We start from the raw sequence: 24,947 nt of genomic DNA on the forward strand, positions 1-24,947 counted from the left end.
CTCCCAGCTGCCATCCATGGAACCAGGGCTCTTGGGGGCTGGAGGGGGTCCTAGCTGCCTGAGCAGTGACTCCGGCTTTACTTGCTCTCTTTCCTCATTTGCGAGTTGGTTGGGAGATGGAATAACCAGAGGGAACATCTCTACACCGGGAGGTCAAGGCTGGGAGCATCCCTGCTTCAGGAGAAGTAGGAGGAGTGGTAGGAGGCTGGGGCTGCGTCCACAGAGCAGGAGGGGTCAGAAATAAGAATGACCCCGGGGCGGGGGGGGGGGGGTCTTGGAAAGAACTGAGGCAGGTGGACTGGGCCTGGGGTGGCCAGTTTTCCCTGGAGTGTCAGGGAGAGCACGTGGGGATGTGGAAGGGGTGGGCACCTGAGCTCCCTGCCCCCTAAGGCACCCTCTCCCCACACACCCCTCCTTTGATGTCTGAGCCTCCTCACATGGCCCCACCCCACTACCTGGGTCCCCCATCTTGGCCCTCCCATCCCTCTTGCATCTCAGGAGCATCTTATCACCACGTCACCATCTTCACATCGTCCTCGCCACATGGTAACCCTCTGCAAAGCAAGTTCCTCCTCGCCCAACTCCTAAAACCCAGACAGGGCTCTGTACCCAGCAGATTCTCAGCACATTGTATAAAAATGTCAAGCAAAGCATTCTAAGCAGACTTCCACATTGGGACTCCATGGAGAGACACCTGCAGTCAGATGGCGTTGACCCCAAAGGTGAACTCCAGAGGTGGCAGCAGGGAACGACAGTCAGCCATGCCACCTCCGGGCCAGAGCAGGTGATGTGACATCAGATCATTCCAGCCAGGAAGGGAGGGAGGAAGAGTCCGACGGTCCCCAGGAAGCAAACGAAGATAAACAACCAGAGGAATATCCTGTCAATGACCATGGCCACGTACCTCCAGTCTTCCTTCACCTGCAGGGGGAGATGGGTGCACAGTGAAAAGGGAGGTGCCCCATCCACTCGCAGCCCCTAGGAGGATGGTGCTGGGGGCAGTGGCAACCCCCCTGAGACCTTGGGAAGCTAAGGCAGTTGGTGCGGGGGGGGAGGAGGGGACAACAGAAGTGTCTCAAGACTCAAATAACCCTCACTTAGGGATTCCCGCCCTATCCCACCCCTATGACAATAGCCCAGAGCCTTTCCATGGGCTCTCAAGTTCCAGGTTATGGAAGTTCGAGACACAGAAGGTTCTAGAATCACCCAGGGGCGTGAACTCTCCCTGGAGGAGGGTGATTTTCAGCACAACACTCAGAAGTTGCAAAATGGTGAAGACTTTGTTTCCCCCACAGTTGCCTCCCCAACCACTCACCCGGCCACTTTGAAGGTAGGTGAGGGTATGGCCAGAGAAGGCTAGTAGGGGGCATATGCAGTAGGGGCTGAGGGTTTCGTGGGATTGGGGCTCACAGCCCAGCCAAGTGCCTCCAGATTAGATAATAATTAATTTTTCTTATCTACTCAACAAGGCCACCCAGTCATAACCTCCAGGCCTTTCATCCTTCCCAAGGTTGGTGAGAAGAATTCTGTGACCCTGGGAGGTGGCCTTGTCACCTAATATGCAGAACACAGCCGGGGTGGGGTGGAGGGGAGCCCACTTGGCCCAGCCAAGCTCCTCAGGGTTTGTGGGTGAATAGTAAAGTTGACAAAGTGCCCAGAGCCCAGGACACGGACGGGGAAGGGGAGCCCAGCAGGACAAAACAGCAGGCCGGTTTGGGGGGACCTCCTGATGAACTCCCTCCGCCCGCTCCGCTCAGCCCCGTCCGCCCACCTATGAGCACTGGTGGGACATGGCTGGCATGAGGATGGCGTGGGTGACCCATCCGCCTCTGTCCTGCTGCCTCCCAGTTAAGCTGAGCTGGGACAGCCTTTACTGCCGTTCTGCCAATAAGTGTCATAAGAGCTGCCAGCCAGCTGTTCTCCTTCACAATGTATTCCAGATTCCAAGGCCATGCCTAAGGGAGATGGTCTTTGTGGAGGAGACTGGGTTGGTGCAAGCCAACACCCTTGGGGGAGGGGGAGTGGTTCCATTCTAGGCTGGTAGAGTCACCCAGGGGAGGGACCCTCCCCCAGTCCCCACTCACCGAGGAATCAGCATCCTCAGCCCTCAGGTGATCAGCAATGTAGCGCACACCCTCCAGGGCCTTCTGTACCCGCGGGGACAGCAGGAGCCCGCCGTCTGGCACCTGGGCTTCTGCCTTGGGACCCGAGGCCCCTGGCTGCAGACTCCCATGGGTGTAGACGCCCACCGAGGGGGACAAAGGGCCCGCACACGCCCATCTGCCTTCCTCCTCCTCCTCCTCTCTCTCCTCCACATCCACGTTGGTCTCCAGCCAGCGATAGGAGGGGCAGAGCTTCAGATCCGGAGGGTCTCGGAGCTCCAAGGGTGGCAATGGCCGGCTTATGAGAAGCCAGCGGGACACACAGCCCAGAAAGGCCACCCGCACCCAGTGGGGCATGTTGTGGGTGCTGGCGGAGCGGTGGTGGACGTTGAGCACGAAGACGGTGATGACGATGGACAGGGTGACGAAGATCATGGTGAAGAGCAGGTACTCGCTGATGAGTGGGATGACCAGCGAGGTGGACGGGATGATCTCGGTGATCAGCAGCAGGAAGACGGTGAGCGAGAGCAGCACAGAGATGCACAGCGTGATCTTCTCCCCGCAGTCGGAGGGCAGGTAGAAAACCAGCACGGTCAGGCAGGAGATGAGCAGGCAGGGGATGATGAGGTTGATGGTGTAGAACAGGGGCAGGCGCCGGATGACGAAGTAGTAGGTGACGTCAGCGTAGACCTCGGCGCAGCAATCGTACTTCTTGGTGTTGTAGGTGCCCGTGGCGCTGACGATGGCCCACTCCCCGCTCTCCCAGTAGTCCTTCAGGTCCACCGTCTGCTCCATCTGCACCAGGTCGATCTTGGCCTTGTCGTACGACCAGGAGCCAAACTTCATCTTGCAGTTCTGCTGGTCGAAGGGGAAGAAGGTGACGTCGATGCTGCAAGAGCTCTTGTAGATGGCGGGCGGTACCCAGTGCACCATGCCCGAGGAGAAGAGGTGGGCCTTGGTCATGTGGGTCACCACGAACTCCCCATCTGCACTGAGGAGAGGAGAGGCATTGGGGGGGGCGCCTGGGGAACCCCAGCTGCCCAACCCAGGCTACTCCAGATAACTACCAGCAGGGGGACCCCAATAACACAGCCAGACCACGCCGGGCTGTTGGGACTTGAACAAGCAAGACTCTTCAGCACACAGGCAGCTAGAGCTACCCAGTTGTCTTTCGAACACCATCTTCCTCACTACAAAAGTAGGAATTTTGAAGAATATAGGAAAGTACCAAGAATTTTTAAAATAATCTCTGTTGTTGATGATATATGTATACATATACATATATATATCACATATATTTGATCATCATCTAGACAACACATATAGAATTTTTATATATTTGTGATCATAGGGTATATACATAGTTTGATGGCCTGTTTGTATTCATTTAACATTTTAGGGTAATTGTGCTGCGACCCCATGGACTGGAACCACCCAAGCTCCTCTGTCCATGGGACTTCCCGGGCAAGAAATGAGTGGGCTGCCATTTCCTTCTCCAGGGGACTCAGGGATTGAACCCATTTCCTGTGTCTCCTGCATTGGCAGGCAGATTCTTTGCTGCTGAGCCGCCCTGGTTGTTTTTTATTATACCCCACACCATCTGCCGCAGGTGGCGATGAAGCCCCTCTGCTGGGGGTCTTGTCTTTTCTACCTGGGAGTTTAGTTTCTTCCTCAGCAGAGACTTGATAATTTTGCTGGTGAAGGAGGAATCCATCCAGTTAACAGGCATATTTGAGTCAGCTGCCCCCACCAGGGCCACTATGGGGACTGTTGGAGGTGATGGGATGGGAGACTCAAGCCTGCCCTGAGGGAACCACAAAGAAAAGACGAGCCCCGAACACCTACAGTTCAAGGGAGGCAGTTTGGCAACAGCATTAGGAGGCCAATCAGAGTGCTCCCCAACAACTATTGGGGGGAGCTCCCTTCCGGTGAGCAAGTTGCCATTTTAGCAAAGCCTTAATGGGTGGATGGTAGGATCTGGCAGAAAGCTGGGGTGGAGAGTGGACCAGCAGAGCTTCCGCGGAACAAGGAATGGAGGATGAAAGGCTATGGCTCACAGACAATGCTTGGGCTGGGGACCTGCTGGAAGGTGAGTTGGGGGCGGGGGTGGGGCCTAGGTGGGAGTGGTGAGAGAGGAGGCCAGCAGCCTCCTGAGGCTACCCATCTAAGGGCCCATAAGGATGCTGGTGACACTGGAACAGTGGTGACCAGCCCAGTAGGGCTTCCTGGGAGCCTGAGTCCCTGACTGCCCCCGCAAAGTGGCGCAATGGGCTCTTGGCCCCAGCCATACTTCCCTCCGCCGTTTCCACGGTCAGTCCTAAAAGCAGGTGAACCAGAATACACAGGAAGAGACCCTTCTTTCCCTTGCAGTAGTTCCAGGCTAGAGATTTAAGTCGATTGGAAACCAGAATTTTGAAAAGGAGGTACAAACGGATGAGGGCAAAAGTTTGTTTGATTTTTGAAGACATTATACTCAATGACCACTAGATGGCACCATGGGCCCCTACTTTGAGGAAAGACCCAAACACTGTCCCGGGTCTTCTTAACCCGAAGCGGAGGGTTTGGCGGGAGGAGAGACCTTTCTTTAAATGTCTGTAAGAATTTGATTTGAACTTTTGTTCTATCAGAGGAATTTCCTGTTATAATCAGGTAACACTGGCCTTGTTGGCAGTCCTAAAACTCCAGGCCCTGGCTGATGCGAGGACTGTGCTCCTGCGCACTGCCAGAATCGAGAAGCAGAAACGAGAGGGATCCTCAGTGCGGTGAGTGGTCAGTGTGAGACAGTGCGATGATCCCTGCCGAATGTGTGTTTACAGAGATGGCTCAGATGAAAGGGCTCTGGGCCTGATTGGGGCTGGGCAGTGTAAAGGGATCACTGTCATCTTCCTGACCTATCCAAGGGCACCACACTTCAGAAGTGAATCTGTTTCCCTTTATTCTATTGTTTAAAAATAGCTTTTTCCAAATTTGGGTCAAATGAATTGGGGAACGCTGGGCTCAGGGGGTGTCTTGTCTGTCCAACTTCTAACAACATTTAAAAATGACATTTTCCAAAGGACTAGGGATGGGGTGCCAAAGGGGGTTTAATGACATACAAGGTTATCTAGAATTATTTGACCACAAAACTATTTTTCATACCTAGTCCTATCTCCAGGGACTAGTGCCTTCTGCAGCCCCACTTTAGAAAACTTTTTTAGACAAGTATCATGCCAAACATCTCTTAATTTTCAATTCTTGACTTCTAAATAAAGAATTACTGGCTACTAAACATAAATGAAGTTGTAATTCTTTATATCTTCTATTTAAAAAAAAAAAAAAAAACCGAACTGGCCCTCTGGGGCTCTTTAGATTCCCCTGACATTTTTTTTTGGGGGGGGGGCTTCTTTGGGGGCTCAGATAGTAAAGAATCTGCCTGCTAATGCAGGAGACCCAGGTTCAATCCCTGGGTCAGGAAGATCCCCTGGAGAACTTTTAGTCCTTACATTCAAAGACAGGTCTTTCTTGGTTCTGAATACAAGGCAACTATAAATAATATTTTTAAATGTCACTTCCGCTGCCTTCAAAGGTGCTACCGGGAGATGCTGCTTACCTGTTCCAACAATCCTGCAAAAATGCCAACCCTTAAGGCATTGTTTTCACAACCTGCATCAACCGCATTTATCAAACAATATTCAGTGTTGGCAAATCTGTGTCCCACTAGCAGAGCGCAGGCACGGATATATAGTAGGTGCTCAGTAAACTTGGGGTGTATGAGTGAAAGCATGAAATGAAAGAAGAGAATCAAGAAAAGGTGGAGCGTCGAGCAAAGCAGGAGTTTGAGAGGAAGGCAACGCAGCTGGGCCACGAGGGGGCGCGCCTCCCAAGGCCAACGCAGCCCAGCATCAAGTTACCCGCCCCTCGCAGGCACGGTGTCCCAGGACCCCAGCCGCTTCCTACTTGTTGTAGAGGACTATGTCTGGGATCCAGATCATCTCCGAAGGGACGCGGAGGGATGTGATGTTGCCGAAATCGACCGGGTTCCAGCGCAGCTTGTAGTCGCTCCACTCCTGTGCGTGGGGAAGGGAGTCCCGTAAGCGGCCCTGCCAGGGGAGGGGGCCTGGGGAAACCTCGGGCAGCTTAGGGACGCCCCGCAGCCGATTACAGAGCATCCGGAGCTCCTCACCCGGTCCTGCAGCATAGATAGGGCCACGATGCCCCCAAAGGGCCCTGAGACGGGAAAGGGGAGTTCGGTCTAAGACGACCAAGCTCTCGGTTTGCCCCAACTCTAGTACTCAAAGTCCGGGTCACATCTGACCGTGGGTCACCCTACTCCCGCCTTTGTTATGCCGGTTCCTAGCTGGATGACCCCGGCAAGCAACCTCACTCATTTATAGTAACTTTTTTTTTTTTTTAGTGCATCACAGTTTGCAAAGGTTTTTCACACACTCTGTCTAGCAAGAGCCTCAATGGGAAGAGCTGGGCAAAGAGGGCAGAGCAGGTAGAAGTACTGCCCCATCTAACAGATAAGAAAACTGAGGACCAGATGGGTAAAAACAACACACCAGAGTTACACAGCTGAGAAAGGACAGTCAACCAGTGACTTTCCAACTGAGCGCCCCCTGCTGCTCCAGAGCGCCCCCTGCTGCTGCTGCTGCTAAGTCCCGCTAGTAGCCCTGATTCCACTGGCTGGTTCATGTGAATCTGTGTTTTTCAAGTGAAGCTTGGAGGGTGTGGCGTCAACAAGTGGCGGCGCTAGGGCTTGAACCCAAGTCTCCGAGTCGTCAAACCTGCCCTAATTCTAGGGGTCATTTTCCTTTTGTGCATTTGCACTAAAATAGCGCAGTGGTGCACTCTTGAAAAGGCTCCCGTGCATGGTAACCTTTCCCCTCTAAGGATAGCTGTGCAACATTTATACAAACTCATCAACTGGGCAGGGGGTCCAAGAAGGAAAACAGGAGGCTTTGGAGGAGGCAGGCACATGAGAGGAAAAGCACTGATCCTGCTCAATGATTTCCAGATTTCAAGCACTCAAGCCCCAACTTCTTAAGTTTTGCCCATATATGTGCACCACCTTAGCAGTGTGTTAGTGTTTACTAGCTTTAGTATTAAGCATTTACTTAATATTTTCCTTTAAACTGATTCACTAGTTTTAAACTTATGTAAATTTTTTAATTTTACATCATGAAGTAGCTGGAAAACCCACATCATTTGAAGCCATCTACTAAAATATAAATATGTAACTTTTTTTAAGAGGTTTTGAAGCCAACTAAAATCATCTCAAGAAACTGCCACTGGTAGCAAAACCACGCTTGGGAAGACATTGGCTTAGCAGTGGTACTAATTACTTGTGTGTAGGTGAAAGCTTTGAAGAAGGAAATGGCAACCCACTCCAGTACTCTTGCCTGGAAAATCCCATGGATGGAGAAGCCTGGTAGGCTACAGTCCATGGGATCTCAAAGAGTCAGACATGACTGAGCGACTTCACTTTCACTTTCAGGTAAAGGCTTAGACGGAAAGAGAAGCCAGATTGCAAAATAGGAAAGATAAAAATGTTCCTAAAATTGTCATGATTTTTCAGGACATTGAGGAACTGTTTTGAAAGGGATTGGTCTTTATAAATATTTCCCTTTCCCCCAGTCCACTGTGTGTCAAGTTTTCAGATTCAACCAACAGTTGAGGGGCATCCACACCAAGTTGGGTTATACGAATTGGCAAATAGATTGTAGTATCCCCATCTTACAGATGAGAAAAGTGAGGCTCTGAGACTAACTTGCATGGTGTCACAGGCTGGCCAGAGGCGGTGCTGTTGGCCTGACTCTTGCTGCAGTGCTTCTTTCTCTCTTTACTACCCCAGCCCCTGAAGCCAAGATAACTGGCCCACAGGGACACTTGCAGTCACCCAGGTTCAAGGTCTGATCTTTGCACTGCTGTGGCCTCCCAAGCCCCTTCATGGCTCTGCATCTCCTCTGTAAAGAGGAACCACATGGCCCCCACAGTTCCAAGGTCAACAGCACCAGAGGGGTCTGATCCATGCCATCCATCTAAACATCCAGTTGTCAAGTCTGAATGGCCAGCAGACAGCCCCACACGACCTCCAGCCTGTGGAGCGGGAATGGCACATTGGACACTGACAGTATCATGTTCATTCCAAAGACTCAGACAGGATGTCCCTGGTGGTCCAGGGTTAAGAATCTGGCTTGTTACTGTATAGCACAAAGAACTATAGTCAATATCTTATAATAACCTACAGTGGAAAATAATTCCAAAAATAATGCATGTGTATATGTATAACTGAATCACACAAAAAAGAAACCTACTTTTTAAATTTAGTTATGTTTATCTCTTTGCCAGTTCTTCTAAATGTCCTGTGGACATCTAATAACAGCATATGAGATACAAAAGTTTAAATATATTTGTGTAGGCTATAAGATTTATACAAACTAATATAAATGGAAATCTATCATATTTTAGTTGTTAATAACATCATTCAAGATGCTCCTATTCTTATTTTTTCTGCACTTGATAAAATATTCTGAGAAAGATGTTAACATATCTCACTATTATATATTTTATTCTTTTCCCTTCTATTTCTTCTGATTTTTGCTTTGTATATCTTAGTTTCTCTTTGTTAAGTGTCTAATGGTTTATGATGTCTATCTTCTTTGTGCATTGTACCTTTTTTCATTAAAAATATTCATCTTTGTTTCATTTAACAATAAATTAATTTTAAGAAAAGAATCTGGCTTGCAATGCAGCAGATACGGGTTGGACCCCTGGTTTGGGAAGATCCCACACGCTGGGGAGCCGCTAAGCCCGCGTGCAACAACTACTGAAGCCCAAGCGCCCCCCATACTCTGCAACGAGAAGCCACCACAACGAGAAGCACGCACCCCGCAACTAGAGAAAGCCCATGCGCCACAACGAAGACCCAGCGCAGCCAAAAATAAAAAATAAATATATATATATTTTTAAATGACTCAAACAGAAATGTCCATCAAAATTCTGATGGTTATGGTTTTCAGAGTGCCAGCCTCTGAGATGGGGAGGGTTAGGTTGCCAGTGGGTTGGGGAAAAGACACCATGGGAGGGACGTAGGCAAAGGGCTGGGCCCTCTTTCTCGTCTTCTCCCAATTCAGGGTCTGGGGCAGTGTGAGCATGAGGAGGGCAAGGGAGAGAGATCTAAAACGCCTGTGCACCCGAGTTCCCTTGTGAGTGGCACGTCAAAGAGGGCCGCCCACCCATTACCAGAACTGATGCTGAGCCAGTTTCTGGTTAAGAGGCAGCAACTACATTTCCTGTCTCATGGGACCCTTTCCCTGGGGTCCCTGGGCCATCAGGTGAGGAGTCCAGCTCCTCTTCTGGAGAGAACAGATGGAGAGACCCTGAAAGTGCCTGGAGGAGAAGGCATGGCTGGGCCTGGCTTCCAGAGTCTTTCAGAACCTTCCAGACATCCCTGCTAAGGGATGGACATGTGAGTGAAACCACCTTGGACCCTCCAGCCACCAGCCAAGTGCCACCAGGAGTCCCCAAGCAAAGCACTAAAACGCCTGGCCATAAAATCTCTTGATATGATAAGCTGTCTGTTGCTTTAAGCCGGGAGGTTTGGGGAAGCCTGTCAGGCAGCATAGACACAGAACGCTCAGTATTCTCCAGTAGAGGGAGCCTGGGATACCGAGTAGGACACACCTGGCCGCTCTCTTCTAGCCTAGGTGCATTCTGCTTCGGTTTCCCTCGGCTGTAAAGCGGGCAGAATAAAACCGCCCATGTTTTCAGTGACAGTTCAGTGAGCTGACCTGCAAATGTAGCAGGGATGTAGGCAATGTCCACTCCCGGAAAGGGGACCACGTGGCTCTTGTAGGTGGAGTCTCTGACACCGGACTCAGAGCCTGGCCACAGGAGCACAGCCCCTTGCAAGAAGCGGCCTGCAATCGGCTGGCTTTGCTGAGTGGCAAGTCTCAGGCAAAAGGTGAATTCAGAATCATGCTGCTAGTGAAAGAGTCCTGGGAGGGTCTGAGGTTCTTGAGTTCCCACCCAGCTCCTGCCTCGCCCCGGGGAGGGACACTCACCTGCTTTAGCCAGACATTGGTAGTCATCATCTGGTTCTTCTCATCCTGACCAGTAGCGGGAGAGAAAGCAGTTAGACTGAGGAGCCAGCCCCAGAAAACAGGGCAGAGTGGGAGGAGCTGATTCAGGACCCCACTCACCAAAGCAGCTTTGACATGACACCCCAAGTCCAGCCCACCCTCCACCCCTCCTGGTACTGCCCTCTTCACTCTGATTCTTCAGGATCACACAGGACTCCGGGACCTCTGGGCTTATGTCAGGTGACACAAGTCGGGCATTTAGAAAACCCACTGCTGCCAATCAATGCCCTCCCTGGAGGGGCTCCAGGGCTGAGAGTGGGAGGGAAACAACACCTGTGACATTGAAGGGTGATGCTCTGACTGAGGTGGGCTGGGAGGGCTGGAGATGGGGAGGAACAGAGGAGCCCAGGAAAGGGGTCCGTGTCCGGGGCTGATCCCAAGGGGGAAGGATGGTAGGACAGACGCACCACATCGATGAGCTGGGCGATAGACAGCCCGAAGCGCACGATCACCACGTCTGAGGTGTTGGGCACCGGCCTCGCCCAGCGGTTGTAGCCCCTAAAGAGGTGTTTGAAGAGGCGGTCCTCAGCTTGGGTGTGGGGGGCCCTCTCCGAGGATACTGTTGGACAGGAGGGGAGATGGGGGTTTCCAGGAGTCCATGGTGCTGGGCGCTTGGCTCCCTCTCCCATCCAACCAGAGCCACTCAGCCTCACTGAACCTTAGTTTCCTTATCTGCAAAATGGGCACACTAATCCAGTACCTATTTCAAAACACTGCTGAGAATTAAGTATAATAACGTCTGTTTGAGCTTACAAAGCAGCCGATCAGTGCATCGTCAGCACTCAAGCAATATCAGTTACTCTGTGACTATTGGGTAAGGACCGTTGCTGAAGCTGAAGCTCCAGTACTTTGGCCACCTAATGCAAAGAGCTGACTCATTGGAAAAGACCCTGATGCTGGAAAAGATTGAGGGCAGGAAGAGAAGTGGGCAGCAGAGCATGAGATGATTAAATGGCATCATCGACTCAATGGACATGAGATTGAGCAAACTCCAGGAGACGGTAAAGGACAGAGAAGCCTGGAGTGCCAAAGTCAATGAGGTCACAAAGAGTCAGACACAACTTAGCAACTGAACTTAGCAACAATGGATAAGGGGTGAAAACAAGTGCTCAGAGGGGTGCAGAGCAGTAGGAAGAAGTCAGGCAGAGGGACAAGATTAAGCCTGAAACTGAGGAGACCCAAGGGACAGCAAACTGTGAGAAGCATCTGATTGTGTGGGGTGAGCTGGCCCCGGGAGCTTTCACTCCCATTCTCTTATAAGGAACCTCTAAAGCTAACCATGAAATTCTCTGCCACTCGGAGAATCTCCCCTGTTTTTCCTCAAACCCCTGGTATCTGCTCCTTCTTATCAGCTAGGCAAAGTGTCCCCAGATTGTCTGATGGAATCACCCTTGTCTGGTTTCACCCTGTTCTGCAAACAGCTTCACCTCTTCAGGATTCTCCTGCCTGAGCAGGTCGAGAACCACCGCTCTAAAATTCAAAACACCGACAGCAGCTGCCATGTGTTTCTCAGGTGTGAGTCACTAGCCTTCATTCTGGGTCACACGCCCAAGAGCCCTGGGAGGGTCACAGCACAGTTAGCAATTTGCAGATGGGGAGCACTGGGCTTCGGAGGTTCAGATGCCACAGCGAGCGCCCCCTACCTTCCCGCGATGGAACAGCTACCCCCACCCCCACCCCCACCCCGAGGCTCTGGCGGGCCACCACCAACCCACTTTCATCAGTTTCAACCCAAGGCATGTGCGCTCGCACGTGTGACAGGATGCCCTGGGGACCGCCCCCGCTCACCTGCCGGGATCAGAAGAAGCCACCAGAGCCCGAACTTTGTCTTGAACGGGAGCACAAGCCGGGAGGGACCCATGGCTTCAGAGGAGGGATCTGGCTGCTGCTGGACATCAGAAGGAAGGCCGGCTTGGGGCTGACTGTGGGTTGAAGCTGGGACCACTCCCCCAACAGGGCGTGGGGAGCTAGCACAGCAGAACTCCCTGGGGGATTCCGAGGGGCTTCCCTCTCACCTTAGAACCTGAGTGAGACCAGCAAAGTGTTCTTAGGGTGATGCCTCCTTGACACAAGAAGGCATCACCTCCAGTGCCTCACACCTTTGACCTCATTTGGACCTCCCATCAATCCTAGGAAGGTAAGGGGAAGGGGATAGTAGTATCCTTTTTATTTAAGTTAAAAATACTCATGATCAGAAAAATGGACTGATTTGCCCAAGGTCACATAGTTATTGATGCTTTTGAATTGTGGTGCTGGAGAAGACTCTTGAGAGTCCCTTGGACTGCAAGGAGATCAAAGCAGCCTATCTTAAAGGAAATAAACTCTAAATATTCACTGAAAGGACTGATGCTGAAGCTGAAGCTCCAATACTTTGGCCTGAGGCACATAGCTGACTCACTGGAAAAGACCCTGAGGCTGGAAAAGACTGAAGCGAAAGGCGAAGGAGGCGGGAGAGGGTGAGATGGTTAGATAGCATCTCTGACTCGATGGACACGAGTTCGAGCAGACTCCGGGAGATGGTAGAGGACAGGCAAGCCGGGTGTGCTGCAGCTCACGGGGTCGCCAAGAGTCAGACACAACTTAGCAACTGAACAACAGTAACATAGTCAACACATGACGAAGTTGGGATTCAGGCTCACACCTCAGCTTCTCAACTATGATGTGCTCTAGTGACGCTCAGTGGTGGCAACTAGAAAGATAATTTTGTATGGGCGACTCGGCCAGCACTGGCCTGCGTGTTGTAGGTTGTGACTGTCATTGCTCTGCCACAACCACAACTAAGATCTGTGACAGACAGGTGGTGACAAGGCCCAGGTGCCCCACACCAAAGCCAGTCTCACCTAAATCCAAAGTTCTAGGAGGTTGCTCCATGCACAGCTTCACTCCCTTCTTCCAACCAGTATCATGGGTGCAGATCCCAAGACTGTAATCTGTTTCACCTTCCAACCAAGGGCACTAAATGAAAGCATGTTTTTTTCCCCCACTCATGAGAATAGGGGGAAAAGAAGTAGAAATCAAGGCATGCTGAACTTGCATCGTATAAAGATTCAACCAGAGACATCCGGGACCCTCTGGAAGAATGTGCAAATGAGATTCAGTCGACTCGGGTGGACATATTCCTGCAAGAAGACTCACCCTTGCATATCTTGTAATTAGTCCACTATGATAATTTCATTAATTTGTCACTGGAAACCAAAGGAGAAGCTGTTCCAGGTAATTAGCAGTAACTAGAGTAAACTTCCACCTCTTGTTAGAAAGATATGAAAAGAGAGAGCCCCAAACCGTTTAATCTCCTACATGCCTGGATCGGCAGGTTGGAGGGCAGTGCCTGTGGGGTGATGACCCTGTTTGTAAGGTGGGTCTGGACGAAGGGGTGCACAGGGAGAGCTATACGAGAAGTGTTGCATAAATAAAGGACTCAAGGCTTCCATGTGGCTCAGCTGGTAAAGGATTTGCCTGCACTACAGAAGACCTGAATTCGATCGGGTCGGAAAGATCCCCTGGAGAAGGGATTGGCTACCCACTTCAGTATCCTTGCCTGGAGAACTCCATGGACAGAGGAGACTGGCGGACTACAGTCTATGCGGGTTGCAAAGAGTCAGACATGATGGAGTGACTAACACTTTTACTTTCATTTCAAAGGGCTCAGACATGCTCACTGGGCTTGCATTGCCATGATGCACTAGAGCTCCCCACACCCCAACCCAAGTCAGCCTCTCTTGCCCACATCCTGAACCCTGATTCCACTGAAGTTAAGGTGGTATGCACTGACTTCTTTGTCCATCTTCCCACGGCAGCTGGTTTTCAACTTCTCACACTGTTCTACTCTTTTCACAAGGCCCACCTTCTCCATAAAACCTGCTTGCATCTCGCCGAGCCCCTGTCCATTACCCGGCACATCCCCAGGCATGGGAGTCATTGTTCTCCTGTAACTGTCAATATCCCAGAGAAAGTCCCTTGATTAGAGGAAATAATAGTGTTTCTTCTTCCAAATCGCTTCATCAGAACTGCTTAGGCAGTGATAGAGAGAGCCTATTTCTAGCTTTCTTATGATCGGCTCAATACATTGATTAATCACAGAAGCTTAATCTCTCAAGGTTGGATGGAATCTTAAAGGTCATCTGGATTACCACACCAGCTGGTCATTTTCCTGGTCATTTTCTTCTACAAATTCCAGCCTCGGGGGGAAAAAAAAAAAAAAAAACAGCAATGATAGAACTTGGTACCCTCCAAGTCAGTGAGTAGCATGGATGTCTGTTAGCCTTTATTCAAGGATATGGAATACTGAGTAATAAATAAATGACAAGAGAGGAATAGTGATATTAAAGACATAGAAGCAGATTCAATAAAGTAAAGCCAATAATGCCTGAGATAGAGCTACCTTCACAGTGAGAGGAGGTGACTGTCACTGGACTTTTACAGCCCCAGCAGGGACAACCAAAAAACTAAAATTTTTCTAGAGGCAGGCATCTTCCAGCAGTCTGACATACACCCACCCCCACCCCAAGTACCCAGAAGCTGCTGATCCTCTCATATTCCTTTGAATCACCCTCTTAATGTCCACATACCCACCAAGTCACCAACACCAGTGGAGGGGGGGGACACCTTTCTTACCTGTGACCACAGAAGACAAGCCATTCAACAAACCAGCCCGGTTTGGAGGTCCTGATCAGCCGGCAAAGGCTCCCCGCTCCACCCCAAGAATTGAAAGGCAGGCACAAACCAAGGCTGGGTGACTTCTCTTCCTGGTCAGACAGATGCTGGGGCAGGATTCGCCTTGGTGCATGAGAAAGGTCTGACTCTGACAGGCAGCTTGGCTTCCTGGGGAGGGCTGGGCAAGTTCTGAAGTCAGGCTGCTGTTTCCAGGCTCTCAGCTCTGGAGGCAGAGAAGCTGCACATTTAAGTCCTACCGAAGAGCCTGGCATGAAGGCTTCTGCAGGTGAGAGTCAGGCGGGTCCAAGGGAGGGATCGCCAGCTTGGCAAGCACACAGATTCATGCTCGTATTCTGTCTCTCTCTCTCTCATACACACACACACACTCTGGAGGGGAGGAGGAGGAGCCTCTGACTTTCCAGTCCGTGTCCAGTGGGGACTGACAGCAGATTTGCTCGCCCTCTGCGTGATTACCAGGATGCTTCATTCTTTGCTCTGAAGGATTCTGTGCTCCAGGATCACTTCCTGGGCCCCTGACCCTTACCCATAGATGGGGAACTTCCTGGGTCCATGTGTCAATAGAGCAGTGCAATTCTGAGTAAAGCAGGACCACGGAGAGAGCTGCAGGTCAGCAACCTGCCCTCCTCTCCTTCCCCTCCCCCGCTAGGAGCCCCCACCCCGCCCCGCCTCCTCCCTGCATCCAGCCTCCTGCAGGACCCCGGGGTGACTCATACTGAGACCTGGTTTGGCTACAGCTTTCCTGTCTCCTCCTCAGCCCCCTTACCAGTGACCTTGCCTTCAATTTCCCAGACAAGTAAGGTCACCTGACTTCAAACCAAAAGCTGACCCCTTGCCTCCTTCTGGACCACATCAAACCAGGACTCCTGTTCCTCTTGCCATGTATAGTATATGGTGGAGCTTGGCCCTGGGGTTCTGACAGCAACTCCATCTATCAAACTTCCCCAGGCTTCCTCATCTCTTCCTCTCCTCCTTGTTCCTGCCCCTCAGCCCTTAAGGAAGTTCATCCTCCATCCTAAATACACCCTTTGGGGTCTGCTCCCTGCTGTCTCATCTCCCACATATTGTTAAAAGCCAAAGACCCAGGACATGACTGCCAAGGTTTAGCTTCTGGTTCTGTTCCCTAAAAGCTGTATGATTTTGGGCAGGTCTCTAGTAGAGCTTTCTGTGCCTCAGTTTCCTCATGTGTGAAAGGAGGATGGAACAACAGACTGGTTCCAAATAGGAAAAGAGTACGTCAAGGCTGTATATTGTCACCCTGCTTATTTAACTTATATGCTGAGTACATCATGAGAAACGCTGGGCTGAAGGAAGCACAAGCTGGAATCAAGATTGCCGGGAGAAATATCAATAACCTCAGACATGCAGACGACACCACCCTAATGGCAGAAAGTGAAGAGGAACTAAAAAGCTTCTTGATGAAAGTGAAGGAGGAGTGTGAAAAAGTTGGCTTAAAGCTCAACATTCAGAAAACTAAGATCATGGCATCTGGTCCCATCACTTCATGGCAAATATTTGGGGAAACAGTGGAAAGAGTGTCAGACTTTATTTTGGGGGGCTCCAAAATCACTGCAGATGGTAATTGCAGCCATGAAATTAAAAGACGCTTACTCCTTGGAAGGAAAGTTATGACCAACCTGGATAGCATATTTAAAAGCAGAGACATTACTTTGCCAAAAAAGGTTTGTCTAGTCAAGGCTATGGTTTTTCCAGTGGTCATGTATGGATGTAAGAGTTGGACTGCGAAGAAAGCTGAGCACTGAAGAATTGATGCTTTTGAACTATGGTGTTGGAGAAGACTCTTGAGAGGCCCTTGGACAGCAAGGAGATCCAACCAGTCTATCCTAAAGGAGATCAGTCCTGGGTGTTCATTGGAAGGACTGATTCTGAAACTGAAACTCCAATACTTTGGCCACCTCATGCAAAGAGTTGACTCATTGGAAAAGACCCTAATGCTGGAAAGGATTGGGGGCAGGAGGAGAAGGGGACGACAGAGGATGAGATGGCTGGATGGCATTGCCGACTCGATGAACATGGGTTTGGGTGGACTCCGGGAGTTGGTGATGGACAGGGAGGCCTGGCATACTGTGATTCATGGGGTCGCAAAGAGTCGGACACAACTGAACGACTGAACTGAACTGAAAGGAGGATGTGAATACTGGTTCCACTGAATAAGTGTGTAATGATGAGTAAATGAGTTAGTATAAATAAAGGGCTTAGAAAGTGGAAATTATACATGATACATATATGTAGTTATATAAATATACATGTGATACATATGTGCGATATATACAAATATGGGAGCCCTGGTGACTTAGCAGTAAAGAATCTGCCTGCAATGCAGGAAATATGGGCTCAATCCCTGGCTTGGAAAGATCCCCAGGAGGAGGGAATTGCAACCCACTGCAGTCCTCTTACCTGGAGAATCCCATGGACAGAGGAGCCGGGTGGGCTACAGTCCATGGGGTCGCAAAGAGTTGGACACAACTGAAGTGACTGAGCACTCATGCACACACATATGCAAATATGATACACAAGAGTATATATTTACATATGTGTAGATGATAGGTTCTCTTTTGACAAAAAGATAATAACCCATAAAATACAAAAAAATTTAACCACCCGTATTCCCACTATCCAGAATTAATAAATGTTAATATTTTACCATATGTACTTTCACATTGATATATGTGGATATTTCTGTGTGCATAGAGTTAAAGTATTAAAGGCATAAAGAGAGAAAGATAAAAGGAAGGAAGGAAGGAAAGGGGAAAATAATCATTGATTGTATCAATCACGGGTTTTGGTTTGAGCAATAAAAAAAATCTATTGATTAAGCAGAAAGCAATTTTATTAAAGGGCAACGGGAAGTTCACGGGTGCACTTACAAAGCGAGAGACCCCCGTGGAGACACAGGAGAGAGTGAGGGAAATGCCAGCCGGACTAGGGCCCGAGGCACGAGCCGTGCCCTGCGCAGTGGGCCCTGCGGCCACAGGACTGGGAGTGAAGGCTTGCACCGTCTGTCACCGGTTCTGTGTCACCGCCGTCCCTGGAAACCAGCCACTCCTGCCGCTGCCAGAGTTGCTTCTCCTCCCTCCCTGCTTCTCTGTGTCACTGGCTCCCAAGTCAAAGGTCAGGACAGATGCATCTGATTAAACTTGTGCTGGTCCACTCTCTGTATGAAGCCTGAGGAAGCAGGAATCTGGTGTTTGGAGCTTCTATGTGGAAGGTGGCCTCTGCCTCCTTCAAGGGGGGATATTTCACAGAATATAGTAACCTTCTAGTTGCAGACTTTCAAAGATATGAACATGCATTTGATTCCTGCAAAGAACTAGAACCTATGGCATCAACGTCAGGTGTGAGTGAAATCACAGCTTGCCCTCCGTCTTCTGTGGCTGATGATCCGTCACCTCTACCATCGACCACCTCCGCTCCCCCTTCCAGCCAGTAACTCTTCTTGCCTGTTCACTTGATGCCAGACTCTGTATGCCAACTGTCATAGCGGACTACTGTGCTTTTCAAGGTACTGTACTGAAAGATTAATAATGTTTTCTTTATTTATGTGTTTGTTTTTTTATGTATTATTCGTGTGAAAAGTATTATAAACCTATTACAGTACAGTACTATATAGCCAATATGTTAGTTGGGTACTCAGGCTAACTTGTTGGATATACAAACAAGTCAGACTTACGAATGCACTTTCAGAACAGAACTCATTTGTATGTAGGGGGCTTAGTGTATTAGAAAACAGTTTAAATGCTGGGAAGCTCCTCCAAATCAAGCACTTTGGCTCTTACAAAAAAAAAAAAAAAAGAAGTTGACACATCCAAGTTTCTTTCGTAATTACACTTTGAAAAAATACACACATCTACATATCCTGTTCTAAAATGTATACTCAGAATTTGTTTTAATCAGGTATGGTAAGACAGGCAGACATGTGAATGATTTCATGGAGGAAGAAGTTCCTATGCACAGATCCCCAGAAGCAGGAATCATGGCATGTAAGGTAGGACCACTCGAGGAAGCACTTGGGTCAGACAGGGCAGAAAGGGCAGTGGGGAAAGCGTGCCCCAGAGTGTGTACTGGAGCCTCTGAAGGGAACCCATGGCAGGACAGGGTAAGCAGCCTAGGACTGGAGGTTTGGGGTGTGACTGCATCTCCTCCCAGGTTTGTCCTTTGAACCTGCCTGCTGGGGCATGTGGGGACCCGACCCCTTGTTCAAGTCTAGAGGCAGTGAGAGGTGGTTAGGGGAGGGGAGGAAGCTAACTTACCTGGTCTGTGATAAATCTTTCAGATGGGGAGGGGAAGGGAGTTGGGGGAACGAGTGAAATAGGTAAAGGACACTAAGAGGTATAACTCCCAGTTACAAAATAAATGAGTCCGGGAAATGAAATGCACGGTGGGGACTAGAGTCAATAATACTGTGATAATTTGGTAGAGTGACAGATAACTAGACTGTGGTGGTCCCTTTGTAGTGCATGGAAATATCAAATCACTGTGTTGTGCGGATGGAATTAACAGGGTATTGGAGGTCAATTATACTTCAATAAAAAATTTTAAGATTAAAGAATAAAAATCCTTAGGTGAGTCTGTTGCAAGAATTTTTGCTAAGGCAGAAACAAGCTCATCTGACAGAGGAAGAAAAATACATCTCCCTGACAAGGGAGGCTCCCTGGCATTTGTCCTGGGACCTTGCCCACTCCCCGGCTATAGATTCTATAAATTAAATTGATGCAATAATTAGGCAAATCACAGGACCTAAATCTGAGTTTGGACTTTAGCCCTCTGATCAGTTATCTAGGTACGGCCTCTCATTTCTAAATGTAGCTCTGACACGTGTTTCTTCAAGCACTTCTCCTTTGAACGGTGCACAATGCTAAGCGTTCTCAGGAGAGAATTCTGGGGAGACATTGCGGGTGGAAGAGAGACAGGTTCCTGCACTTCCCAGCACAGACAGGGCTGGGGTGCAGCTTGTAGTCTCAGCATGGCCATCACTTTTCTGCAGCTTTTTGAACATGAAAATCAGAGGCCTATGTGGCCTTCACACAGAGCTGTCTGTGGCCAGGCGGTCACATATGCGGAAGAGCGCAGAAGAGAGAGTTTAGGGAGGAGGAGATCAGTTGAGATAACCAACAGCATGAATGTAGATGAAGAAGAGGAGAGGCCCAAGGACTGACTTTTAACTTAGAAATCAGGAAAATGATGGGAAGGGGGGAATTTTCTGGTTGTCCAGTGGTTAAGACTTTACCTCCCAATGCAGAGTGTGCTGGTGGGATCCCTAGTTCAGGAGCTAAGATCCCACATGCCTCCTGGCTGAAAATATATATATAAAACAGAATAACAAATTCAATAAAGAGTTTAAAAATGGTCCACATCAAAAAAACAAAAATATTAAAAACAGAAAGGAAAAATGATAAGAAACCCGCAAAGAACACTGTAACTGATATTGCTTAAGGGGGAGGGCCATGGGACCTGCATCACCTCTGCCAGCAGATGCTGCTGCTGCCCTGACACTTCCAATCAAAACCCTTTTCCTCTTTCCCTGTTCTCCTCACCAGCCCCTCTTGTAAAGTCTGGGCTGGGTGCCTCTGATTTGCTGGGTTAAGCTCACTGACCTTCACCCTAGCCTCAAGGCAGGGAGGTGGGGAAGTGAGCACTTGGCAATTTTAGATTCTATGGTCAAGGTGGCTCTTCTTCTAAGATTCATAAGGTGGCTACATCTGGAGTGTGTGCTAAGTAGCTTTAGTTGTGTCCGACTCTGTGAGACCTCGTGGACTGTAGTCCGCCAGGCTCCTCTGTCCATGAGATTCTCCAGGCAAGAATACAGGAGTGGGTTGCCATTTCCTCCTCCAGGGGATCTTCCAGACCCAGGAATCAAACCCATATTTTTTATGTCTCTTGCATTGGCACTAGCGTCACCTGGGAAGTCCTAGCTATGACTTATGGGGTTCTTATTTGCGCCATAGACATTTCTCTTGGTCTTATAAGAAAAAAGGGGCTTATTACAGGATATTGATAGCTCCCAGACTCTCAGGGAGGATAAGAGAAGCAGGTGTGGAAACCACACAGCCAAGAACAACGTAGTGACAGCAAATCATGCCCATACAATGTTAACAAGGCCACCACTGCGCAGTAAGCACACCCAGGATTAGACTGGAGAAGCTCTGTCTCAGCTCCCCAGTGAATCTCAAGTGAGAGATAGATGGGCCCCTGGGCTGGACAGCTGGTGTTTATCAAGTGGAGAAAAATTTAAGCTTTGTATTCACCCAGACACTCCAAGGACAAAGCTAGTGGCAGAATCTGAGCTCTGCTGAAGTGAAGGGATAAGATGACCGCTCCTGAGATCAGGAAAACTCCCCTGTCCACACATACACAGGAAGGCTCCTTGAGGGTAAAAAAGGGAGGGGATGCCACCCTATAATAAGTGTGGACATGCACCCATAGTCCTCTGTGGTGGGATCCATCTTAGCAAAAAGTGCATATAGATGTTGGGGAGGGTCCTAGGGAAAAAAACGAGATAATCGGCCAAAGGTAAACAAAAACCAGGAAGGACTGTCCTATAGAAAGAAAGTGAAAATGAAGTCACTCAGCTGTGTCCGACTCTTTGTGACCCCCGTGGACTGTAGCCCGGCAGGCTCCTCTGTCCATGGGATTCTCCAGGCAAGAATACTGGAGTGGGTTGCCAGGAGTTCACACCCTCCGGGATCTAATGCCTGGTGATCTTGTTACTGAAAGGTATGTGGTGGGCCTGGCTGCTTGCCTCTCAAAAGCCAATATAAACAGGCCCTATTGGTGGGAAGGAAAGTTTGTTTTATTTCAGATGCCAGCAACTGGTGGGAGAGAGTGGACACCTGTTTCAAGGCCAACTCCCCCAACCCCACATGACAAGCAGGGGTGAGAGCTTCTGTGGACACAGCGGCAGAGGGCTACATGCAGAAACAGCACCGTCAGCTCTAAGAGCCACCTTCAAACTGATTGTCGGTGGTCTCACCAGCATCCTCTTGGTTGTTTTAGGTATAATTAATCTTCAGTTTCAGGGTCTATTTGTTAGCATTTCTCTGTGGTCAGTTCACAGAATTGTGGCAGCTTATGTCATGGCCACAGTCTGGTCATCATGCAAGTAACTTCTCCACCTGGTGTTTTAGTATCTATAAGACAGCTCATAGGACATGGCTCAGAATATTATCTGTGGCCCTTGAGAAAGAACTAAAGGTCCTTGACTATGCTTAATGACTCATTATCATTATTTGGTCTCCTTTGACTATTTTCCTTTGTTTTCACATGTTCTCACTTCTCCAATTAAACTTATTCTTTGACTAAAGTTTTCCAGACAAAAGGCAGGCAGAGGACATGGTAGGACAAGGACCATAGTGTCCTGCTCTGTTTCAATTTGAGATAGAGCTGATGTAATAATAATAGAAATAAAGCGTCCAATAAATGTAATGCACTTGAATTATCCTGAAACCATCCCCCCCACCACCGCTGGGTCTGTGGAAAAACTGTCTTCCACGAAACTGGTCCCTACTGCCAAAAATGCTGGGGACTGCTGATTTAAATCACCTCTTTAATGTGCTCCTCCCTGGGCCTGTATTCCTGTCTCACTTCTCCTTTAAATAAACAAACTGTTTCTCTGTGTGCTATCCCACATATTATGCTGTGTCTTGCTCAGACAGTAAAGCATCTGCCGGCAATGCGGGAGACCCAGGATCGATTCCTGGGTCAGGAAGACCCCCTGGAGAAGGAAATGGCACCCCACTCCAGTACTCTTGCCTGGAAAATTCCATGGACAGAGGAGCCTGGTAGGTTACAGTCCATGGGGTCGCAAAGAGTCGGGCACGACTTAGCGACTTCACTTTCACTTTCTGATAATAAACTTTGAACTGTTTGTAGAGTTTTTGCCTCCTTGAATTGTTCTTGCTTTCCAACCAGGGAAAGAGCCAGGGCCACTTTGCTTCTAGTTTCTAGCCCCTGGTGGTCTAGCGGCTAAGGTTTCTGGTTTCATCCAGGTTGAGCAAGCGAGTCGGACACGACTGAGCGACTGAATTGAACTGAACTGAACTGAGTGAGTAAGTGAAGTCGCTCAGTCGTGTCCGACTCTTTGCAACCCCGTGGACTGTAGCCTACCAAGCTCCTCCGTCCATGGGATTCTCCAGGTCCAGGTTACCCAGGTTCAATCCTTGGGCAGGGAGTTAAGAATCTCTCTTCAGGACCGCTCACAGCCCTCTCTCCAAGATCAAAGCTCGATGCTTCTGCACTGCCAGGGCTGGAAACGAGTTGCACCTCACACGGCCGTCACTTCAGCTCGCTCCTTCCCTGACCCGAATCTCGGGCACAGTGACTGGCACCACCCATGTCACGTGATCAGTAGGAGGCCCGCCTGACTAATGCGGTGTTTGTGTAAAATTCAAAATGTGAGAGATATCAAAATAGATGTTTGAAGAACATTGTGCATCTCTGACTGACAGACATCCACTTTGGGGCAGAATTTTTTTTTCTAAAGGTAGCAAGAGTTTATAGGTGTTGGCAGCCCAAAAACTGACAAATAAGAAAAAATAACTTAAATTTTTAAAAAGTCTCGCAGCTTTCAAAATACAAGCTTTACACTTCTATTAAGCTTATTTTTATTATCTTATTCTTTTTGATGCTATTATAAATGGAATTGTTTTTTACATTTTGTTTTCAGATTTTTCACTGCTAGTGTATAGAAATACAGTTGACTATTTTATATTGACCCTATGTCCTGCAACTTGCTCAGCTTACTAGTTCTAGCAGTTTTTAGTGGATTCCTTAGGATTTTCTATTTTTAAGAACACATCTCCTGAAAATAAAGATAGTTATATTTCTTGCTTAAAAAAAAAAAAAAACAAGTAGCTACCATCACTATTTCCAGTCTCATTTTTCTCACTGCCCCACAAGCAACTGGCAACTCCTTAATTCATCATTACACTAAAAATGGAAACTTTTTGTTCCTATTATTGGTCTGTTTTATTTCCCAGTGGATCCCAAGTGCTGAGAAAGTACCTGGCACACAGCAGGTGCTTGATGCGTGTTTGTTGAATGAATAAAAGAAATTCATTTGCTGCACTGAAGAAAGACCAACCTTCAGGTGAAATGAGGGCTTAGAAAACACTTGAGACAATTTTGCGCTTGATTCAAAAACCTACAACAGGAGAAGCAGCACTGTGAACCTCTCTCTCAACTAGCAGGAATTAAACAGAGTTTTAAAACAGGGTTGGAGGATTTCCCTGGTGGTCCATTGGTTGAGAATCATCCTTCCAATGCAGGGGCCATGGATTCGATCCCTGGTCCACGAAGATCCCACATGTCATTGAGCAACTAAGCGCATGAACCACAACTATTGAGCCTGTGCTCTAAAGCCCTCAAACCACAACTACTGAGCCTGCAGACCACAACTCTGAAGCCTGTGGGCCTAGAGCCTGTGCTCCACAACAAGAGAGGCCACCGTGATGAGAAGCCTGCACACCACGATGATGCATGGACCCTGATGACTGCAGTGAAGACCCACTGCAGCCAAAACTAAATAAAAATAAATAAGTCTTTAAAATAGGGTTGAAGACCAATGTCTGGCAGGAGGTGGGGGAGGGGTTGCAGGGGCAGGAAATCCAAAATGAAATCTAATAAGCTCATTACAAATTGAGTGATTGACAGCAGGTGTAATTTCTGAATTTTCACTACTACACTGGCCGTGTTTTATGATTCCAGTGCTATCGCCTCAAACATATTTACAACTATTAAGATTAGTAGACATAAGGGTTAGGATTTACATCTCAAAAAGGTATACCTTTTCCATTGTCCAGCTGAGTGAACTTGCATCTTCCTATATCTTGTGTGGCAGAAAACAGAGGGGGACAATGACCTATGAGAAAAAGTGGAACACAGAGAAATGCAATTGAGACCTCTCATCTTTCACTAAGCAATTCATCCAGGAAGTCCTGTAACTCACAAGGTATTATAAAATAGTCCAGATCAAATCAGTCTCCTAGTTTACAGCCCTGGAATAAACAAAGGGTCATAATTTCGTCTTCAGCAA

At 48.8% G+C, this 24,947-nt stretch overlaps 1 protein-coding gene across 5 annotated transcripts; it reads right to left on the reverse strand.

Moving 5' to 3' along the window:
* Positions 1-136: 136 nt before the first annotated feature.
* CHRNA2 (cholinergic receptor nicotinic alpha 2 subunit) lies at positions 137-15,134 on the reverse strand. 5 transcript variants are annotated; one of them, XM_043453325.1, is made up of 7 exons: positions 14,840-15,134; positions 12,014-12,248; positions 10,633-10,784; positions 10,148-10,192; positions 6,039-6,148; positions 2,085-3,093; positions 137-921 (listed from the first exon to the last, which is right to left on the reverse strand). In XM_043453325.1, the coding sequence occupies exons 2-7, from the start codon at positions 12,084-12,086 to the stop codon at positions 796-798; spliced, it is 1,515 nt and encodes a 504-aa protein (XP_043309260.1). In that variant the 5' UTR covers positions 12,087-12,248; positions 14,840-15,134; the 3' UTR covers positions 137-795. The 5 variants fall into 5 exon arrangements, with proteins under 5 accessions (XP_043309260.1, XP_043309261.1, XP_043309263.1 ...); XM_043453326.1 differs by lacking the exons at positions 12,014-12,248; positions 14,840-15,134 and having other exon boundaries at positions 10,678-10,778; XM_043453328.1 differs by lacking the exons at positions 10,148-10,192; positions 10,633-10,784; positions 12,014-12,248; positions 14,840-15,134 and adding an exon at positions 6,644-6,655.
* Positions 15,135-24,947: the final 9,813 nt, after the last annotated feature.

The sequence above is a fragment of the Cervus canadensis genome, chromosome 30 (assembly GCF_019320065.1).
Source record: "Cervus canadensis isolate Bull #8, Minnesota chromosome 30, ASM1932006v1, whole genome shotgun sequence".
Taxonomy (NCBI): Eukaryota; Metazoa; Chordata; class Mammalia; order Artiodactyla; family Cervidae; genus Cervus; species Cervus canadensis.